The following is a 22816-nucleotide window of genomic DNA, read 5'->3' as shown; positions in this document are numbered from 1 at the left end:
CTGGCCATGGGAGTATTCGTGGTAACATTGGTACAAGTATGTGGAGGGATCTTGCAGCCCCTTTGAGACTCACTAGGAAGGAAGAAGTTGGCGGAGGAATTTCCTAGCCTTCAGTCTACAGTACTTCCTCAGATGATCATAATATAACAACAACAATATTCAAAGATATAGCCGTGTCAGTCTGTAGAGAGACTGCAGCCCTTTGAGACTCATTGAAGAATTGACAGCATAAGCTTTCCTAGGCTTCAGCCTACTTCCTCAATGCATGTTGCTGTTGTTGTGTGTTGTTGTTGTTATAGCCGTCTCAGTCTGTGATCAGTCTGCAGAGAGACCTTGCAGCCCCTCCAGAGGCCGACTGAAAGGAAGAACATGGCAGCAGGGGTTTTCCTTGTCCTCCCTATCCTGAGATGCATTTCCAGTCAAGCATTAACCATCCCAACACAACATACCCAGTCCTTACTCAGATTACTCAGATGAGTTCTTACTCAGTTCCTTTTTGACTGCTACACTGGTGACAAAAATAGACTTCTCTTAAATTTTTATTGAGTTTTTACAATAAAATACAAAGTCTGTAGAACAATGACAAACAACAATTAACTACAAGGGTGAAGGGTATGTATCTGATGAATAGCTATTCTGCAGCAGAATCAGAGAATTTGTGACTTCTCTTGCTTTTCTTCAGAAATATTTGGGATTTTTTTGGGGGGGGGGCTAAGTGCTCTTGTCTTTTGGTCTTCTACATTATGCTATTTTGTTTTGTTTTGTTTTTTCTGATGTAATTTTTATAATGTTACATTTAGCCCTAGGACCCATGGTCTTGAAAACCCTATTCAACAAATGTGCTTGTTGTGATAGTTAGTGTGACAGATCTCTTCTGCTAGGTTAGCCCTGCAGTTCCAGCTCCTGGGAAATCCTGTCATTCACCCTGCCCCTTGTTCCCCCAGTTCTTTCGTTTCTGGATTTAGTTACTGAGTCTCATGGTAACCCCTTATATATGTGGAGTGTTTTGTTTGGTGTGCATGGCCACACTCCAATTCAGACTTGACAGACAGCTAGAAGCAGTTCAAAACAAGGGAAATAAATTTAATGGACCCGATATGAGAATGTAATAAACTCTATGATTCTATTCTTAGGCTCCCCGATATAGGTAGTTTTCTCTTCATGTTCAAATCCAGAACTCTGTCAGCTCAGACCCATCTATGTCCACTCCCAATCCTGTCTCTCTAGCCAGACTCCTCTCCCATCTCAGAGCTCTCTTATGGTGAGACAGGCTGCCTTCATTCATCCCCACATGTTTAATGTTCATTTACTCAAACACCATGCACTGCCATATGGGCAAAGATTTTCTTTCCTCCTTTCTTCTGTAACACAGCTAGCTACTGCCTTTGGCCTTTGCCCTTTGCCCTTAGGTGAAAGTCAAAAGGCTGAAACCAGAATGCTTTTCCCAGCCTTTACCAAGCAAGGTAGGCATAACCACTGCCTTCGTTTGCAAGCACTGCTTGAGACTCTGCAACAAAGATCAAATTGCCTCACCCTTCCTTGATGTACTTTGCTAACATCACAGGCATGTGTCTCCTAACTATGACTCTGGTGCATAATGTGAAGGAAAAATGTCAGCACCATTGACATCACTTAGTTGTGTGCCTCTTCAGTCTCAACATTACCCCAATGTTTGCAGCACCCTAAGTATTGAGGCTCAGTACAAGACCTTGGTTCTGAACCCACTTTTGACTACAGGATGTTCCACTGAGGTTTTCATTGAGAATAAACTAGCCAGTGGCATCAGAACCAAAGTAATGGAAGAAATCAAAGCCTAGATTGGATTTCCCCCCCTCTGCTGGCTGTATCTCTGTTCAGGCCTATTGCTATGTACACTATCAGTAGCACTTCCTTCTCCTATTGTGAAACTCCCTATTGCCATGTTAGAGAATATTAATCAGTGTTGCAGACATCATTGAAAAAGAATGAAAAAGATAATTGTTAAAATAGGTAGATCTTGGCTCTCAAAAGTTATCTTCCCTCAACCCCCAAATGTATACAGAGACATATCCAATAGATACACCTCTTGGACCCTGGGGACACAATCTGCATGCCCGTGAATATGAGTGAATTGAAAGGAGGCTTCTCCTACAATAAGCAGACTGGTTTTTGTCAATTGACTTTTAAAATACTTGTTTTCATGCTGCAGTCTTATCTTCCAAGTGTTGATTCCTCGGTTTTGTGATCACCTCCAAGAATGATTGACTCCTACCTGTTTGATGATCCACTGCTGTGCAACAGTCTCCTTTCCTGAACTGTAGCTTTTATCTTTAATTCCCAGGAAGATGATGCGGTCTGAGATTTGAGTGTATGTGGGTACATGTAAGTAAGTTCCTGGATAGAAGCTGCTACATCAGGGATCCGAATGTCCTTCAGAATGCAAAGAATGTGGAGATCAGGTGACAAGTTCAGTTTTAACAATGGTTGTTGTGGGACAAGACAGGAGGAAGGATGTTTTCTAAAGCCAAAGTACTGTAAATGAATATTGGGACATGAAGTTGACTCTTCGATAGGTCATCTGTGAATTCACATAGTGTACCATTCATCCCATGTCAGTGTGGTACATCATCAATGATTACTTGAATTTAACACAGCTTGATTTTGCTTGATTTCAAAGAGCATAGCCGTCTGAAGAAGAAGTGAACGGGAGCACACTGTAGGAGAATGTACATTATACGTAGGGACATTTGAAATTCTCACCCGATTTCTCAACTTTGAGATTCCTGAGCAAGATGTTTTGTGCACTATCCTTCAACCACAGTGTCCTCATCTGGCTTCTAAAATATTATAATAAAAAAATAGCAATTATTATATATAGTAACCACACTGTATAATGAACTTCTGGTTTGAGTTTGTGTTGAATGTGAAGCTTCAGTCTGTTGTGAAAAACTGCTTGCACAATAATCTATTTTGAAGTGGTTCCACGCATTCTGTACTCACAGAAAGGGACTGTAACAGTGGTAATGAAGGAAGGGGCTGGCAGCCTTTGAAGTATCTGCTTCTTGACTTGGAGAGGGTTGCTTGGAAAATCACTTTTGTCACACCTGTGTCCTAGGTATGAGGTCTACAATTATCCAAATCTGGCAACAAGCCACTGATAATAAACTACAATAAAATGTCATGTTTTTAAAGCCAATGGATACTAATGAAGGTCTTTGAGAGAATAATCTGAAATGATCAATTCTTAAAAGTTTGGGTGATATTGCTGCTGTTCCAGTTGCTCCTCTTGGTAGTTTTCTTGAGATCACAAAGAAAAATGGGCTTCCTTTGAAAAGTGTTCTTAGCAACCATCACGCAGGTTGCATCAGATGTTTCATCCTCTGAACCTAAAAAGAGCATCTCTTGGCAACCTATTATGGGTGGTCTGATGCGGGGTCTTGTAAGAACACCATGGCCTGAATCCTATTCTTACTGCCAACTAGGCTAGCCCTTCTGAATCAGTGGCCTGTTACAGACTGCCAAAATAAAGCTGCTTGGGGTCTCGTTGGAGGTATGCTATTTAAATGATGCATGGGTCCTACGAGTCCGGAGGTTGTGCCAAAGCCACACTCCATTCCTAAGCAATGGAGTGCAGCTTTGGTGCAGCTTCCGGATTCTTAGGATGCAGGCATCATTTAAACAGCATACCTCCAAAGAGACCCAAAGCAGCTTTATTTTGGCAGTCTGTAACAGGCCAGTGGGATTTGCCTTTGTGTTGACTCACCATTCAGCAGTTAATTCAATGAGTCTAATGTAGTTGGGGCTAAGCAACAGGACTCTCATCAGTGCCAAATACCCAGGCTTGTCTGCTGTGACTTCATGCCGTTCCAGCATGGTTTTGTGGTGTCTGGTTCCTCCATGCCAGCTATGCCCTAGAAATAATAGTGAAGGATTTGTCAGAAAAATAGTCTCCTGACATTTTATACATGGCGAGATTGATTTCTTTGGGATTTGCTGTGAAAAATATGTTGATTTTTGCTGTGTTCTTGACATCTGTTCCTAATGTAGGCTTTGTCAGACATGCTCAGGACGAGCATTAAGGTGAGAGTTTGCAACAAACCATTCAAATCTTGTGCTTGTCAAAATAACTTACTCAAATGCCGTAGGTCAGTCTCACAGTTCTTTAATTTTCATTAAGTCTATTGGATCAGATTGAAGATTTATCTAGCCCAGCACTCTGTTCCTAACACCGACCACCCAAGTGCATGTATGAGTATGAAGTTTACAGAAGATCATGAGCACAATAACACCCTCCTCTTTTTGTTTCCTATCATACTGTCTCTGAACCTGGAGGTCATATAGCCATCATGACAACTAATCATTACGAAATTTTAAATTTCTGGATTTTGATTCCTTGTTTGCTTATTTGGTGGGATCCTTTTGGAGCCCTTTCATGTCCCTTATTAGAAATAACTTTATAAATAAATGTTCATTTTTATTTAACTAAGCAATATGGTGTCATTAGCAGACTTAGCTACCTCACTACTTACTCTTGAATCCAGATCATTCATTAACAAGTTAAGAAGCACAAATTCTAACACAGATCTGGCAGGGGAACAAAACCATTTTCTACATCCCTCCATTACAAAAAAAAAACAACCTTATAATTTATTCCTACTATCTGTTTCTTATTCTTTAGTTAACAACCCATAAGGGAACCATCTCTCTTATACTATTACTGTGAAGAATGCTCAGCTATATTTGATAAGAGACTTTGTCCAAAGCCTTTTGAAAATCCAAGTAATTCATCCAGTCAACTTTTGTGATCACAGATCAGCCATAAAAAGGACAAAAGCAAAGCACAGCAGAAAATCAAGGCAAAGTCTTCCACAGACCTTATTGGCACCAACACACAAACATCAGCCTTATATCAACAACACACTGGTAAAAGAGCATCCGAACTTCAAACTTCCCTTGGCAAGATGAAAAACTCATCATAGAATCCTAGAGTTGGAAGAGACCGCAAGGGCCATCCAGTCCAACCTCATTCTGCCATGCAGGAACTCTCAATCAAAGCATCCCCTGTGACAGATGGCTACCCAGCCTCTGTTTAAAGACCTCCAAAGAAGGAGACTCCATCACTCTCTGAGGAAGTGTGTTCCACTGTCGAACAGCCCTTACTAATGTTGAGGTGGAATCTCTTTTCCTGTAGCTTGCATCCATTGTTCCGGGTCCTGTTCTCTGGAGCAGCAGAAAACAAGCTTGCTCCCTCCTCAATATGACATCTCTTCAAGTATTGAAACAGGGCTATCATATCACCTCTTAACCTTCTCTTCTCCAGACTAAACATCCCCAGCTCCCTAAGTCGGTCCTCATAGGACATGGGTTCCAGACCTTTCACCATTTTAGTTGCCCTTCTTTGGACATACTCCAGTTTCTCAACATCCTTTTTGAATTGTGATGCCCAGAACTGGACACAATATTCCAGGTGACCAAAGCAGAATAAAGTGGGACTATTACTTCCCTTGATCTAGACACAATACTTCTGTTGATGCAGCCTAAAATTGCATTGGCCTTGTTAGCTGCCACATTAGCACAGAAAAGCTCCCTTTAACTCTTTAAGGGCATCATTCTCTGAAGAACTGGAGATCATTTCATCTGTACTGAAGGATAAGGATCTTAAAAACTCATTACAAAGTTGTTATGAAGCTGAACTTCCCACCTTTTCCTTCTGTCTGAAAAGAGTGGCAAAGGCTTAACTTCTAAAAGGACAAAATTAAAACACCTCCAGGGCTAATTTTAATCGTAGCTATTAATCTGTTACTGCCCAGAGAAGACATCTGACTAGACGGGCAGTGAAATAATCTACCCAATTGGAAGCCTCAGGACTAGGTCAAAGTTTGACAAAACTGCTGTAGAAGAGACCTGCTTACTGTAAATTTGGAAATGCGCAGGAGGAAGGTGGTAAGTGAGGTAAATGATGATACTGACACTACAGATGGTGGCAGAAGAGTTCAGTGTCAAATGTAGTTTTGGAGCTAATGGAACAAACTGGTCCAAAACACACTTGAGAAAGAATCCAGTTTGAGACTGCTTTAACTGCCCTGGCTCAGTGTAGGGAATTCTGTGGATTGTAGTTTATTGTGGCACCAGAACTCTTTCTGACAGACAAGGCTCAATTTCTCTCAGAACTACAGCTCTCAGGATTCCCTAGCATTGAGCCAGGGTAGTTAAAGTGTCCTCAGACTGGATTGTTTCTGCAGTGTGTTTTTGACCTCTGTTGTGTGAGAAGACTGGATGTGATCCTTGCATGAGAAGTAATGATCTGAGAGAGGGAGAAAAATGAATGTTATCAGGAATTCGGATGACTTCCTGGCTGATCTGCTCAGTCCTTGAGATAACCGCTCTGTCAGGATCACAACAGCCTCTCTTGGACTTTTCTTTTTTCTAAAAGAAAGAAATAAAGATATATATATCTATATATATATAGAGAGAGAGAGAGAGAGATTATACAAAATATAGAACAGTAAAGGATGGCTAAAACCCTATCTTACAATTATTCTCTTGGACTTTTCTTCTGTTGCAGACATACTCTGGACTGGAGGATCATCTCAGATCTGATCTGCCAGAGAGTCCTTTTAGGGTGTCCCAAAATATGAGGACTAAGGGAAGATAACTAAGGGTATTCATTATCCAACCTCTCTCTTGGCACATTGTTGTTGGGCATCTGAGAGATCTGACACCGAGTGTGGGTCACAAAAAGTGTGTGTGTGGCACCACTGCTCCCCAAACATATGCCTTTTGGTAGAAATGGTCTGTGGAGTTTGCCTGCATCCCCCTAAAATGCTGAAGAGTTGATGTGAGTGGGGTGAGACTCGGTGGGAAGAAAAAGGAGAGGCTCCAAGTTTAATTTAAAAGTAATATAAAAATAAAAACCTTTTTTATTCTTTTCAAATTTTATTTAAAAACACCACAAAATTTACCAAATCTTCACTTTAAGTACATGAAACAATGTCCATATACATACAGTTAGGCTGTGCATATGATATTGTGAATTAAAGGTATAATTTTACTTTTGCTATTACCATTACCGTATGTAGAGAGACACATACTGTAGAGAGAAAGTCTACAGCCTAACACTGCTATATCTTTGAATATTGCCATTACATTCAATACATTCATAAAATCATAGAATTGGAAGAGAGTACAAGGCCCCTCCAGTCCAGCCCCCTTCTGCCATGCAGGAACTCTCAGTCAAAGCATCTCCGACAGATGGCCATCCAGCCTCTGCTTAAAGACCTCCAAGGAAGGAGACTCCACTAGACTTGAACTCCCTTCTCTTTTAGTATTCCTGGCCATGGGAGTAATTCGTGAGTAACATTGGTACAAGTATGTGGAGGGATCTTGCAGCCCCTTTGAGACTCACTGGAAGGAAGAAGTTGGCAGGAGGAGCTTTCCTAGCCTTCAGTCTACAGTACTTCCTCAGATGCATCATAATAATAACAACAACAATAATTCAAAGATATAGCCGTGTCAGTCTGTAGAGAGACCTTGCAGCCCTTTGAGACTCATTGAAAGAAGTTGACAGCATAAGCTTTCCTAGGCTTCAGCCTACTTCCTCAGATGCATGTTGCTGTTGTTGTTGTTGTTGTTGTTATAGCCGTCTCAGTCTGTGGAATCAGTCTGCAGAGAGACCTTGCAGCCCCTCAGAGGCCGACTGAAAGGAAGAACATGGCAGCAGGGGTTTTCCTTGTCCTCAGCCTACTTCCTGAGATGCATTTAGCGCATACAATCTCACTCAGGATCCTGCATGGTGTAGTATGTATGGAAGGAGCTCAACCCTTGGGTCCGACGGGATCAGGCTCCCCAGCCGCCCCACGTTCTCCACAGTACTCCTTTTAAGAGAAGAGGACCCAATGGATGCCAAGAGATCCCACCTCAACACTAAGAGGAACGTTGACAGTCAGGGCTGTCCTCAGAAAACGTTAAGGTCTCCTCCCTCTTGGAGGTCTCTGGGTCAGCAGAGGCTGGATGGCCATCTGTCCCAGCCAGGGGAGTTCCTGCACGGCAGAAGGGGGTCGGGCTGGAGGCGTTTCCTCCCACTCTGTGGCTCCGTATGACTTGGTTTCAGGCTATTAGAAAGGCCTTATCTTTCTGACATCATGTCCAACTATCATCATCATCATCATCATCATCATCATTATTTATATGGAGAGGGCGCTATCAGTGTCTATGGAGCTTTATACGATGGTTTACGACTGGTAACTGGACGCTTTCCTGCTTTCAGGCTCGCAGCCTCACAAAGCCAGGCGCCCCTCGCCCCCGGGCGAAACCCTGCCCTGCCTTCCCCTCAGGACCAGGCGGGACCCTCTTTCTTCTCCCTCTCCTTTCCACTCCCCTCACAGCCTCCCTTTCCCTCCTTCGAGGGCGCGCGTTCCGGCCGTTTTCTCCCTGACAGCGCTAAGGTTCTTTCCCCATTCGCTCCCTTCTGGTCACGTGGGTTCATCTCCGCTCTCTCTCTGAGGATCCGCCGTTTCCCCTGGAGCCCAACGGTCTCCGCTGGCCGCGCGCTTGAGTGGGCGTGGTCACGTGGCCCTATATAAGGCCTCCCCGCGGCGCCGCCTCGCCATTTGCCGCCTCCGCCGCCATGTGCTCGGAGCTGCCAAGCGCGGGGAGCTCGCTGCGCCTGCGCGTCTCCTTCGTGGACGTTCATGCGGCGCCTCCGCTGGTGCGGCTGTGGGGCCTGGCCGGGGAGCGGAGGGCCGAGTACGTGCGCCTGGCCGAGGAGCTGCAAGCCAAGGCCGGGCCCCGCCTGGGAGGAGACGGAGAGGGCCCTCTGCCCCCCTTGGCTCCGGGGGAGCTGTGCCTGGCGGAGCTGGGAGGGCGCTGGCACCGGGCCCGAGTGGTCAGCCTCCCCACAGAAGAGGAGGGCCCCTGGGGCCAGTTCCACGTCTTCCTGCTGGACCAGGGCCGGACGGTGGGGGCGGAGGGCCGGCGCCTGGCCAGGGGCCCCCGCGAGCTCTTCCTCCTGCCCTCCGAGGCCCTCGCCTGCATCGTGGCCGACCTCCTCCCCTCGCCCTCCTGCCCAGCGCCTGCGCCCTCAGGGGCCTTCCTGCTGTGGGCCCCTGCGGCCCTGGAGTTCCTGAGCCAGCTGGAGGGGCAGGAGGTCTGTGGCGTGGCCAGGGAGGTGCTCATCCCCCAGAGGCTGGTGGTGCTGGAGCTGCCCTGGCTGCTGGCGCAGATGCTCCGCCTGGGGCTGGCCGCCCCCGCCTCCCCAGCCGCCTTCCACGCCCTCCTTCAGGCCTCCCTCGGCCTCGGACCCTGCGGAGCAGAGACAGAGACAGCCTTCTCCTCAAGCAGCCGCGCCTCGGGGCCCCAGCCAACTTCCAACAGAGCCCCCACAGAGCCATCGCTGTCCTCTTTCCATCCAGCTGCCACCTTTGGACCCCACGGAGCCCCCACAGGACCAGAGCCAGCCTTCTCCTCCAGCAGCTTCACATCAGGGCCCCAGCCAACTTCTGCTTTGGGACACAACAGAGACCGGCCAGGACAAGAGCCACCCTTCTCTCAGCCGACTTCCACCTTCAGACCCAATGGAGACCCCACAGGACCAGGGCCATCCTCCTCCTCCCAACTCATTCCCATCTTTGGACCCAGCGGAGCCCCCACAGAGCCATTGCACTACTCTTTCCATCTGACTTCCACCACCAGACCCTCTCTGGAGTACTTCTTCCCGCGGCTAGAGCGGAAGGTGACGGAGCCCATCCTGGTGACTCAAATCTCGGACCCACACCGCATGTACTGCCAGCTGCGCAGCCTCTCCAAGGAGATTGAGGCCCTTTCAGAGGCCATGGACCAGGCTTTCAGGGCCCCCGAGGGGATCAGCCCACCCCAGGAGCCCTTGCCCAAGCCAGGCTCCCCCTGCGCCGCCCGTGGTATCGACGGACGCTGGTACCGCGCTCTGCTGCTGGAGAGCTACTTGGGAGGTGCTCCGGAGAAGCAGCCGGGAGCAGTGGCCCAGGTCCTCTGCGTGGATTATGGAAAGAAGGAGTTTGTCACCAGGAAGAACCTGCGCCGTCTGCCGGCCGAATGCTTCCGCATGCCGGTGGTGACCTACCCTTGTTCGCTGCAAGGCATCACAGACCGAGGGGCCGGCTGGTCGCGTTCCCAGATCAGTCAGCTCAAAACGTTGCTCTTAGGAAAGGCCGTGCAAGCCCACATTGAGGCATACTGCCCTCTGGAACATCTTTATTATATCACTCTCTATGGGGAAGATCACCTCAACCTGAACTATCTCTATGGGGTGGAGGCGCATTGCCTGGCCCAGAGCCTTCTGCACAGCACTCAAGAGTACTCCTCCGAACTCATGACAGAGCTCAAGGGTGACCCAAGCAAGAAGGAGGACCCTGGCTCTTCGCTGGAAGCGCTGCCCACGCTGGCTGCTGTCCTGCTCCCGGCGGTGCACCTGAAGGCTGGGGAGTACCACAGTGTCCAGGTGACCTTTCTCCAGGACCCTACAGAGTTCTGGGTCCACCTCCAGGAGCATCGCCAGCCTCTCTGTTATCTGAAGCAGAACCTGAATGACTTCTACTCTCAGACCAAGAAGCTGGAAGGGGTGCTGCTAGAGCCCAGGCCAGGCTCTCTGTGCTGCGTCATGTTGAAGGAGAGCTCTTATCACCGTGCCCTTGTCACCAAAGTGCAGGGGAAGGGCATTGAGATATACTTGGTGGACAAGGGAAACACTGAAATAGTTGACCTGTATAAGGTAAAGGAGCTGCTTCCCCAGTTTAGAGAGCTTCCTGCCGCAGCCCTCAGGTGCAAGTTGGCTAATCCTTCCCCAGGCCTGAGATGGAGTCCAGATGCTATTGATTACTTCAGGAAAGCTGTGGTAAACAAGGAACTGGTGATCAAGGTCCTAGGCATGCAAGGAGACATCTATGTAGTAGAACTTTTTGATCGTGCCCTGACAGGAGAACAAAACTTAGGCAAAATTATGTCCCAGGGAATATATGCTGAGCATCATGAGAATGTACAAGGAAAGAAAGTCCAGAAAGTGACAGATAGGCCGTTGATGAAAGCTCCTCAAGGAGAAAGCATTTTGCATCAGTCTAGTGAAGGCGCTTGCGGTTTGTATCACAGAACAGCAACTGCAGAAAAGGATTGTAACATTTTCCCAAATCCTTCATCCTGTGCTGTGCAAAAGTACTCTGAAATAGCACCAGGATTTTCTTGTGAAGAGCAGGTGGAAGTTGGAAGCACAGTAGATGTGATAGTATCCTATACAGAGAGCCCTAGTCTCTTTTGGTGTCAGTTAGCTAAAAGCTCCGAAGACCTAAAGGCACTTATGGCTGAAATTCAGGATTATTGTGTTGAATCAGTACAGCCCCATGACTGGCCAAATCCTATATGTTTGGCAAAGTATTCTGAAGACAATAAATGGTATAGAGCTCTCATCATTAGTAAAGTAAACAGTACAAAAGAGGTGGAAGTTGCCTATGTTGACTATGGGAATAAAGAACATGTTTCAGTGGAAAATGTTCGTGCAACAAAGGCAGAGTTTCTGAAACTGAAAGCGCAGGCTTTTAGATGTAGCCTTTACAACCTGATTCAGCCAAAGGGCCAGAATCCTTTTATTTGGGAGGAAAAAGCCACTGAAGCTTTTCAAGAATTTGTGGATTCAGCAAGCAAAAGGGAACTAAAATGTACTATATTTGCCTTAGCGGCATTAAACAGTACCGATCTCTTTAATATTGTGGATTTAATTGCACCTTTTGAAAGTGTCTGCCATTTTTTAACAAGAAAGGGTTTAGCCAGATCAGTGCAGCCTCAGAAACCCCTGATACCATCGGTTCAACTTCTCTCATACTATTATTCAACACATGACCTCAAAATAGGAAGTGAAGAGAAAGTTTATATTACTCACGTTAAAGACCCTTGCTTCTTTTATTGCCAACTTGCTAGAAGTGCACATGTTCTTGAACAGCTAACTAAAAGCATTGGTAAACTCCGTAAATCCTGGCACAGTTTGCGGACATCACAGGCCCCTGGACGTTTATACCTTGCAAGGTTTACTGATGGCTGCTGGTATAGGGCAGTAGTAACTTCAGCAAAAGCTAACAAAGAGGTCTTCTTCGTCGATTTTGGGAATACACAGTTGTTGAAGAATGAAGACCTGATTGTTATACCCAAAGATGCTTTTGAGTTATTCCTGCTGCCAATGCAAGCCATAAGATGTTGTTTGTCTGACATTGATGTAGATGTATCAAAAGATGCTGCCGAGTGGTTTAAAAAAGCAGTTCTAGATAAACCTTTAAAAGCTGTGGTTGTAGCAAAAGAACCTGATGGGAAACTAATAGTTGAACTGTATGATGGTCAAATGAAGATCAATGCAAAATTGAAAGAGGTGGCAGGCTTGCAAGGCAGTCAAAGGATTTCCCAATATACAAAAAATGAAGCTTCATTGTCTAAGTATTCACCCAGTAGAGAAACACAAACTGAAAAAAGACCATCTTTGATGGACATTGTTAAACCTATTTCTGAGAGCAAGAGAGGGTGCACTGAAAATAACAAAATACTGGGTAGTATTAAACACAGTTCTTGGAACAGAGAAGGAAGACAAGTGCAGAAAACAGAAAAGGGGGTGGCAAGAAGATTTCCTAAACTGATGGAAGCAATTGACAAAAAGGATCCTGTAGCAGGTAGGAAGGGCAGCAACTGTGTGCCCCATCTAGAAAGAGAGAAGAAAGCTGGTGTTGAAAACAGAAATGAAATTAAAACTAAGGTATGCTTTTCATGTAAAAATATATGTGATCTACCTCAAAAACACATAAACCCTGGTCTTAAAACTTCAGTGTATATTTCACATATTAACAACCCTTCTGACTTTTATGTTCAGCTAGTAGAAGATGAGTCTGTGCTTAACAGCATTTCAGAAAAACTAAATTCTGAACGAACGGAGAGCCTTCATGGGGAGCAGCTTCATGTAGGAAACTTACTGTGTGCAGTTTTTCCAGAAGATGGCTTGTGGTATCGAGCTGCGGTCATTGAAGAGCCTTCTGGTGAATTGGTGAATGTGCGGTACATTGATTATGGGAATACTGCGTTAATTGGTATCTGCAAAACAGGCAGGCTTCTTGAAGAATGGTCATCCTTCCCGGTCATGAGCATTCATTGCTCGCTGGACAGAGTTAAGACTACACACCAAGTCGAATGGACCCAGGAAGCAGTACTGAATTTCTCTGAAAGAACAAGTGAAATTCAAATGAACTGTGAATTTGTGGAGAAAAGTGAAGGCAAATGGGAAATTCTTCTCTGTGACAAAAAGGGTAATGTAACAGTAGATTTGATTAACGATTACCCTGAATGCCAAAAGCCTCTTATGGGGGCCCAAAAAGAGAACAAGGCCGATTTGATAAACCTGTGTGAAGCTGTTGATAACCATAGCAAATCTTCAAGTGCCAGGTCTTTTCACTGGAAGATACCTGAAATAGGTCAAACTCTGAGAACATTTTCAGTAGTTGCAAAGAGCCCCGAATATTTTTGGTGTCAGTTTACTGAGACAGAAAATATTGATTCAATTGAAAGAATGCTTCAGGAGGCTGAAACACATGAAAGAATAACCGTGGATGAGATAACAAGAGGTTTCCCGTGTCTAGCAAAGTATAGTGAAGATGATACATTTTGCCGAGCAATTGTTAGCAATGTAGAAGACAACATATTTACAGTAATTCATATTGATTATGGAACTGAGGAATGTATCAATAAAGAAATGATCAGGGAGATTCCTGATGAGCTGTTAGCAATGCCACCTCAAGCATTTCTGTGTTGTCTCTTTGGTTGTAGTGCAAAGGAAAGTTCCTGGACTGAAGGAATAAGTAAGATCTTCTTTGAAATGATAGCTGACTTTCCATTAGAAGTTACAGTCATAGACAAAAAAACTCAGAGCCCTCTTGAAATTCCTATGTTTATTGTTACATTAGAATGTCGAAAGCTAAGCATTAATGAGCAAATGAAATCATTTTGGAAGTGCAACTCTGAAGACAGTGACTCCACTTTAGCAAATATTCACAGCTCCGAAGAACAGACCGAAGATGCAGGAGAGAGTTCAAAGGCTGTAGTATCTGAAGCTGAATCATTTTGTTCATTCACATCTGCCCCAACTAGTACTGCTTTAGAAGATTTGCTAAGTTATTCGGAGCTATTACAACCCGTATGTCCTAGTTCAGTGGAGGAGAGCTCAACTTCACTCACTCACCAGAAAAGGCAGCACTGGAAAGCCATTGAACAACAGCCTGCATGTGAAGCTCTTGGTAATGAAACAGACCATTGTGCACCTGAAAAAGGCAATGAGATATCGGCTTCTGCAGCTACTTTTAAAATGCAGCTTCCTGCTAGTAATGAAACTGAAGTCTTAGAACAAGATCCCTTTGATGCCCAGGAAGAGACTGAAAGCCAAGCAGAAATACCAACAAAAAGTGCACTTGAAGTACACTTGCCTTCAGATGACACAGAAGGCTTATCAGACTCTGTACCTCCTGTACCAGATGATAGTCTTCAGATACCAAAGCTGGACATATTAGAGGAGCCCTCATTTGAAGAACCTTTGGAACTGGAGGCGACTGAAAGCCCTTCCTTGTATGGGGAACCACAACAGAGATCAACATTGGATTTGGTTGAACTTCCAAATGTGGAAGAAGGACAAATGTGGAAGAAGGATAAAGTGGATAGTCCATGGTGTCCTTTACAGGCTAACAAATGGACGGAGGACATTTCCCTGTTGGGAAATGATCTGCCTGCTGTAGTGCATCCTGCAAGTAATGACATTGAGTCGTCATGTTTAGAAACTGAATTAAATCCACAAGACCTCTCTTGCAGCAAAGGCCTTGTCAACGTAGATGAAACATTACAAGATACTGTGAAAACTTGTTGTGCAGAATGGCAAATTCCTCTGGAAAAGAGCTGCAGAGAAACACAGATGAATCTTAATATGTGTGAAAACATGAAAGAGAACAATGTCATTGAACAAGATTCTTTGAGTGATATATTGTTGGATGGATGGGAAGTTGAAACTTCAAGCACCAGTGCAGGTAAGTCACTGGGGCTGTACAGACCAGCCCGAAAGGGGTGGGTCTGTGCCGCCCCTGGAAGTGCAGGATTGGGGCCACAGTAACCGCATGCGCAGCCCTGTGGCCCCAATCTAGCATTTTTCCGGGCCAAAGAGAACCAGCAAAATACTGCTTCTCTTCGTCCCGAAAAAGGGGTGCCATTGCTGCTTCATGCATGCCTGCACCTGACCCTAAGCAGGAGAAAGGGGTGACCCCTCTCTCCTTTGCATTGTTGCCACGGCTGTGTGGTTGCTGCACCAGTGATGTGTGCACAGAAAGGAGCTGTGAAACGCAGCTCCTTTCTGCGCTGCTGGTAAGTGCCCTCCAGTGGTGCAGTGACATGTCCTGTGTGATGTTCAGTTTGGATGTGTCGCACAGGACACGTTATGTATGCACGCTCCATATGAGTGGGGCTACGCTATCATGGCGGCGCCCACATGTATTTGGATTAGGGAGCACACGGTTACTGCATGCTTCCTGACCCTAGTATCGGCAGCAGCACGGCACTTTTGGCCTGTCTGTCTCAGGCCAATGAATCCTCAAATTGTAAGAGTAGGAAGGGACCACCAGGTCATCCAGTCCCACCCCTGCCATGCAGGAATACATAAGGATGCACACCCAGCCTCTTCTTCAAGACCTCCAAAGACAGTCTGCCCCTCTCCAGGACATTCTGTTCCATTAATTAAGGCTTAATGTTGCCATCTCATTATAGCTATAATTAACCTGTGTGTCAGTGGAATAGTGGCAGGTTGGAAGTACAGTAGCTTGTCATGACAGTTAGAATAGCCATAGCCTCTGGGAGGCCAAAAATACAGACAGGTGTTGGGATGCCAGTCAGTAAATAGATGTTAGGGGGGTGGTTTGTTTTTTGTCTTCACCAGGAAGAGGCCTAGAGGAACGAGGGAAGAAAAATATCTGGTTCCTAATTAAGCATTCAGAAGCAAGTCACCCTAAAATAGTTTGGATTATATACCAAGCATAGCTTGAACAATATATTGCTGGGAAAATACATTCCCTAAAGTTATTGTGTGGACTGCAGGCAACTCCAAGCAAGCAGGGAAGCCTAAGTGGAGTGCTAGTAGTGGTAAAAGTGCTATACTGCAGATTTCTGAAACTGGGCAGAGGACCACTTGTGGCCCTCAGCTCACATTCAGGTCATTGCTCCAGTCTTGACTGCAGCACATACAATTGGACTGATAACTAGCAGGAGTTCTGCATCCATATGGAAATCCGAAGGAAAGGAAACGGAGGACAGTGTGGCTGGCTGAGGCAGAAGACTGGGAAGAAGGGAGTTGTAAGAGACAGATAAATAAAGGAAGAACCGTGATGAAGCCAGCTTCCTGGGCAGAAAGCAGGAGGAAGAAGGTGACCATGAGCAAAAATGGCCAGAAAATAAGAGAGGTTTTTGTTGGCGTTTTTAAAAATAACTTGCAGATATATACATAGTCTTCAAGGTCTCACACAAATGGATATTCCTGGGTCTGCACAGAGTCTGGCTGTAAAATTGAAAATTATTTTCCAACTTTTAATGATACTATACTCTTTGTTCTTTTGAAAAACCTTTTAAAAATAAAAACCTTATTAAATTTTCCACTTTAAGAGCTCAGTCTTGGGAATCTTTAAAAATAGTCCTTAAAGTTTCTCTATAAATACAGAAAGCTTGAAACTCATTTTGGCAATGGCATCACCACTGATTTGAACTGATATTTTATGTACTGTATATGTTCCCATGGGATTTGCAGTTTTCTGGCCCAATACTGATTGTTCATTTTACGTTTATGTCTGTTAGGGTGTGGCCCACAGGCTTGAATTACCTTTTATAGATCGCATGCTTTGTATTTTATAATTTTTTTAAATACATTCATTGCATTTGAGTGCAATATACTGTTTAAATAAAATTGCCGAGTGTTCATCTCCCCTAAACTTTTTGCTCATTCACCTGCTAGTGTTTGTTTAGGATGAATAGAGAGCATCCAAGAAGCATTTAACATAGAATGGATTATAAATAAATAATAAAACTTTAATTTATATCCCGCTTTTTGTTTCCACAATCAAAGCGGCGTACAACCTTTAAAAATACAATATATACAATTCTCCCCCCCTTAAAAAAAGATTAAACAATTCCGTCCATTAAAATTACAGACGATAACCTAAAAACAATACTACAATAATAAAATAACGGTGGGCAGAGTCTTCACTTATATATGACTGTGGGGGGGAGCGTTACGTGGCTGGGATCTATTCCGGGAAGGCCTGCTGGAAGAGGTCCGTCTTGACAGCTTTCGTGAAGCTCCTAAGGTTGGCAGTTTGAAGGTTCTCGTCCAGCAGGCCATTCCATAAAGTGGGAGCGATCGCAGAAAAAGTCCTCTGGGAGGCTGACGTCAATCTGGTCTTTATGGACTGCAACAAATTCCTCCCAGAGGATCTGAGGGTATGGGGCGGATTGTACGGAAGGAGGCGATCCCTTAAGTAGGTTGGGCCCAAGCCATGGAGGGCTTTAAAGGTAATGACCAACACCTTGTACTGTGCCCGGAACCGAATAGGCAGCCAGTGGAGTGATTTCAATATAGGTGTAATATGGTAACTCCTAGTTGTTCCTGTAATCAGTCTGGCTGCCATATTCTGCACCAGTTGAAGTTTCATAACTAGGCACAAGGGTAGCCCCATGTAGAGCGCATTGCAAAAATCAAGTCTTGAGGTTACCAGTGCATGTACTACAGTTTCTAGGTCACCTCGTTCCAGGAAAGGGTGCAGCTGACGTATCAGCCGGAGCTGATAACAGGCACTCTTGACCGTTGCATTCACCTGATTTCTCATCTGAAGCGACGAGTCGAGAAGCACCCCTAAGCTGCGAACACAGTCCTTTGAGGGGAGCGTGAACCCCTCTAGGACTGGAGGTTGCAGCCCGATACCTGGTTTGGGGGCCCCTAATAGATTTCATATTAGGAAATGTAGAATAGTACATGCTGAGATTGTCGAACTGATTAATTCAGGGGTAGGCAACCGTTTTGAGCCGGGGGCCGGGTTGCTGTCCCTCAGACAACTGGGGGGCCGAAGCCAAAAAATAAATAATTAAATAATTGTTTAAAAATGTAAATAAATAAATAAACCAGGACAAATGTAGGACAACATTTTCAAATGGTGGACATTTTTTTTAAAAAAGTGGAGGACACGCAAAAAAAACTGCTGATTTTTTAAAAAATGTTAATATAAATGCATGTTTCTGAGGCGTCTATAGACAATTTCCCCCTTGCCCCTGCGCGCGAGAGGCCAAAGGCCCCGGCGGCAATCGGTGGCAAGACCAGGCTGGGGCTGGTCCCAAGGCCTCGCTGGGCCGCATCCGGCCCGCGGGCCGCAGGTTGCCTACCCCTGAATTAATTGTACTGATAGTGTTTTGTACTTTTGCAGTATCTGTATTTATGTAACATATGGGATCATTGAATCTTTCTCAAATAGTAAAAATATTAGTGTAATTTCTGACTGTGGTTCCTTTTTCAGTAGATTTTGTTTCTTTAGAGGGCAACCCTAGGGAATAACACAGTAAAATGTACTTCTGTGTAGACTTGCATTTGCTTGTGCTGTTAATCCTGATACATGTTTGAATGAACACATAGAGGTTGTGTGTATCTTGGTGTGATTATGCCACTTTAATGGCATAAAACCAGATACCTAGATTTTATATTACCATATATTTCTTTTTTGAATTTTTCTGTTGCTTCATTTCATAGACCCCAGCACATTAATTTATCTCAAGCCAGTTGTCTTAAAACATGAACACTTGCAGTGGTAACTGAATTTCATTTCTTGTGCATTTCTTCAGTAGGTTTAAAGAAAATAGAGGCATCGCAACAGCAAGAAAATGAAGACATTTATAATACAGCACTTGAAATGATAGATCACTATTTCTCTGGGGATGATGTAAGTACCTCTCACTTTTAAAACTATAATAGTAGTAAGTGGTTGTTTAAAGTTCTCTGCACAGGCACTACTTTATGTTAGAGGGATAGAAAAGTCTGCCTGAGTACTGACATGTACATCTTCCCTGGCTGATTTCTACTATGCAATACCAGGTACTGCAGGCTTGGAAAATGGCCAAGAAAGAGCCAAAAATGTGGTGAAATTGACTCCCCCAAAATAAATCATTTTTCCCTAACCGGTTGGCAATTAGGGAAAGGGATGTGGCCCTCTAGGATGCATTGGGTGGCCCCCTGGCCTCCAGGAGTTGTCTACCCCTGTTTTATTGTCAAGTGCTTGTAGAACTGCCTTTTTAAAATGTCAGTCCCAAGTGTGAGCTTCATTCAGCTAGCTGGTCCGCCTGGTCTTTTTAGCATCCAAACCTTTTGTTATTTGCTTTACTGCCTCTTGTATTGCATATAGGGAATGAGAAGATACACATTAAATTTGTTATTTGTTTTGTTTTTTTTAAGGCTTTATATCTTTGCCCCTACCTTCTTGTTTCCCCCATGGATAACAAAATCCGTGTATGCTCATGTCCCATTTAAGTATAATGACATAGCAAAATGGTGTCCCATGTAAAAAATGGAAAATCATAGTTTGGTATTTGAAATTTAAACTTTTTTTTTGAACATTTTCAAATTGTGGATGCTTGAATCCGTGTATAAAAAAATCAGTGTATAAGAAGGGCCAACTGTATTTCACAAAGCCAACAAACTCATTATACTTGTCCCAAAGCTTTATGGTGTTTTCGGGATCTTACTTCTGTGCATTCATTTGAGGCTCACACCCTTGATGTTCCAGTCTTGCTGAAGTTGGACAGAGTGCTGTCTGTAAGTGTTTACATGCTTAGGAAAATTAAAATTAACATGGTATTAATTTTCATTTGTAGATAGTTGAAGATCCCAGCCTCATTCCTGAAGCAACACAAGGAGGTACTTACAATTTTGATCCAACAGCCAACCTTCAAACAAAAGAATTTAATTTTTAAGCTCCATACCACACAGCTTGTCTGTACCACACCAGTAAAATATACCACCAGATATCTCCTGTTGGAAAAACTGGCTCCAAGCATATGCCTCTTTGTCTGATGCCTCTAAAGCAAGTCATACATCAGTCACTTTGAATTTGCCAAAAGTAACTATCACATGGACTGTAAATGCATATGCATGATCTCATAAACTGTTAAAAAAATTAACAGTCCCTGCTACCTTTCCTTTCTCTCCCCCCCCCCTTTTTCCCCCCCCATGCCCCATGCTGATGACTGCGTTTTGTAGTTTTAAGAGTATCCCTTTCTGGTGGAACGTTGGCTTTCCACAGAAGAATAGCTTTCTTTGGAAAATGGTGCACTGTGGATCAAGACTCTTTAGTATGATGCTTACATTTTGGAAAACTTCTGAGAGGCCGTGTTTATTTTTTATTTTAATTTTTGAGCCTCTACCGTTGTCCTCAACAAACGTATTTTCATATATTTAATGTGGAAGAATAAATAACGAAAATGCAACTCAAATTATTTTCATTGGTGAAACTGAAATTAACCAAACAAACGTCTTTAAAAGAACTTGTTAATTGATCAGTTTAAAAACAGACTACATATATCAGTAATTGTGTTCATTACTGCCTTAGAAGCTTGGGTCTGAAGGATGAACTTTATATTCAGACTAGTAAAACATGACCCTTATACCTAATTTTTGAGAACAACAAGCTGCACTTGACCACTCTTCAGCCTGTGTGTTCCTGCCATTTTTGAAATGATGAAATGCTGTGCATGGTATTTTACCTGAGCTACAACCTGTTATGGACTTGAAAATGTTGTTATAAGTTGAAAGCAAGAGTCCTGCATTAAAGAAACAACACTATCCTAAGTGAGCATTGGTCAATAAGAATCTTGCTTTCATCTTTCAGTAGTCAGTATATTTTTGGTTTAAATTTATAACTGAATAATGTTGATTTATATTGGTTTAAACTGTGGAGCTTTCTTGTTTACTGTAATTTAGTCTTAAACTATTTTTTTACCAGTGCTTATGATGATGTGGTTGACAAATTAGCAACTATTTTAGAAGCATCATAAAAGCTTCATTCTTGGAGTAATGGAAAAATAATAGAAAAAAATAGTCTATAAGCCTATTCATATAGTGAAAATACTTACTAGCTGTGTGAGTTTTGTGAAGGCTGCTGCTGTTCAGCATACACATAATGTGCAGCTCACAATTAATAAATTTACATAAGCTGGTAACATGAGAGTAGTGGGGAAGCTGTCCAGCCTGGCTTTTCAGATGATTTGCAATTGCTGTGGGTAACCATGAAATTTGAACTATGTAAACTGTCAAACTGATACTGTTACTGTTGTTCACTGGATGTAGTTCCCAATGCCTTGATGTGAAGGGATACAAAAACGTAAAACTAATGTAGTTATTGGGTGTGGATTGTATTTACTGTGATGAAGATAAGGATTGATGCCATCAAAGCTTTGTTGATCAGCTGTTTTTCCACTAATGAGCAAGACATTGCAGGTGTTCATTCATTAAATATATCTGCCAAGGTGGAGCCACTTTAAAGAGTGAGTTGCCTTGTATCTTGAAGTATACAAGTATATGTTTTAAAACGCAAGATTTTTACTTGCTACATAATCTGTTTTAATACAGTGGTTTGGCCTCTATTTATAGGTTTTGTAAAATTTAAAATCAATTTCTCTTTAAGGTGGCTCAGACTTTTCAACTCTTGTGCACATAAAATTGAGTTGAAATTCATTGTGCCTTTTTTTCTTTACCCAGACGTTAATTTGATAACTATATCCTATTAATTAACACATTATAGTCTAAAATGTTGAAATTGTGGTGTTTTTGCTAAGAACTGAACAAAACAAAACCAAAATTAAATTTGGTCAGTTTTTTTTTAAATTTCAAAGCAAATACGCATTTGATGATGTGAACAAATTTCCCCCATTTTTAGACAGTATTCCCATGTTCTGTGTTGTATATACAACATATGGTTAATAATTTTTCACTACTGTGAAGATTGATTATTTTTCTTGCACTCAAGTAGAGATAAAGATAGGAAAAATTGATTTAAAGCAGTAACTTTGGTTTTTCTCAGTTTTGTCACCTTACTAGGTCAGGATTGGGATTCAGACATTTTATAGTTAATAAAGGAAACCAAGGTTTGGATCTAAAGATCCTTCTGTTAAGAGGAGAAAATACTTGTGGTTTGCTGAGGCAATTCCTGATTCCTGCCCCCGCCTCATCTACAGTCTGCACAAAGTGGTGCCAGAGGGGCTGGAGACCCTCAAAAACAGTTTTTTGGGGGGGCACAGAGGGCTACAAATAGGGGGAATTGGCAATAGTCTCTCATGTCCCATATGTGGATCTTTGTATCTAAGCCCAAAAGAGAAACTGCTGCACTTTTAAGTTTTCAGGTGTTTTAAAATTGCATTGTGTTCATTATTTTTTTTAACTTTCAGTTAATAGATTAAATTCTTCCTTCAAAAGAGGCATCTAAATGTGTTCCTAATTTTGTATATGGGCTTAGGTTTTATAATCAATAAAAAGCTGCTATCAAATATTATAAACATTCAAGATCCTATTTTGAAGAGTGAAAGTGCTTAAAAATCAGAGGGTTATAGATTTATTGTTATCTCTCAGGGAGTCTATGTATTATACATGTTAGTTTTAAGCATGTGCAAACACCTTCTTTGGGTACATTTCAGAGCTGGCCAGTCAAGCATTAACCATCCCAACACAATACACCCAGTCCGAGGGTGGGTTCCTACTCAGGGCCTTTTTGATTTCCACACTTGTGAT

General features: G+C 43.4%; 1 protein-coding gene across 3 annotated transcripts in view; it reads left to right on the top strand.

Moving 5' to 3' along the window:
• Positions 1–22577, top strand: part of KPNA3 (karyopherin subunit alpha 3) — an 82023-nt gene extending 59446 nt beyond the window's left edge. Inside the window, exons 1-3 of one of the 3 annotated variants that reach the window (XM_042453394.1) lie at positions 8605–15044; positions 18886–18980; positions 19909–22577. In XM_042453394.1, coding sequence (XP_042309328.1) covers positions 8606–15044; positions 18886–18980; positions 19909–20007 — 6633 coding nt within the window. In that variant the 5' untranslated portion in view covers position 8605 and the 3' untranslated portion in view covers positions 20008–22577. Of the gene's footprint in view, positions 1–8604; positions 15045–18882; positions 18981–19908 lie in introns of those variants that run through there. The other 2 variants (XM_042453387.1, XM_042453402.1) reach the window with 2 other exon arrangements.
• Positions 22578–22816: the final 239 nt, after the last annotated feature.

Source organism: Sceloporus undulatus, chromosome 1, assembly GCF_019175285.1.
Source record: "Sceloporus undulatus isolate JIND9_A2432 ecotype Alabama chromosome 1, SceUnd_v1.1, whole genome shotgun sequence".
Taxonomy (NCBI): domain Eukaryota; kingdom Metazoa; phylum Chordata; class Lepidosauria; order Squamata; family Phrynosomatidae; genus Sceloporus; species Sceloporus undulatus.
This window is presented reverse-complemented; position numbering and strand designations above follow the sequence as displayed.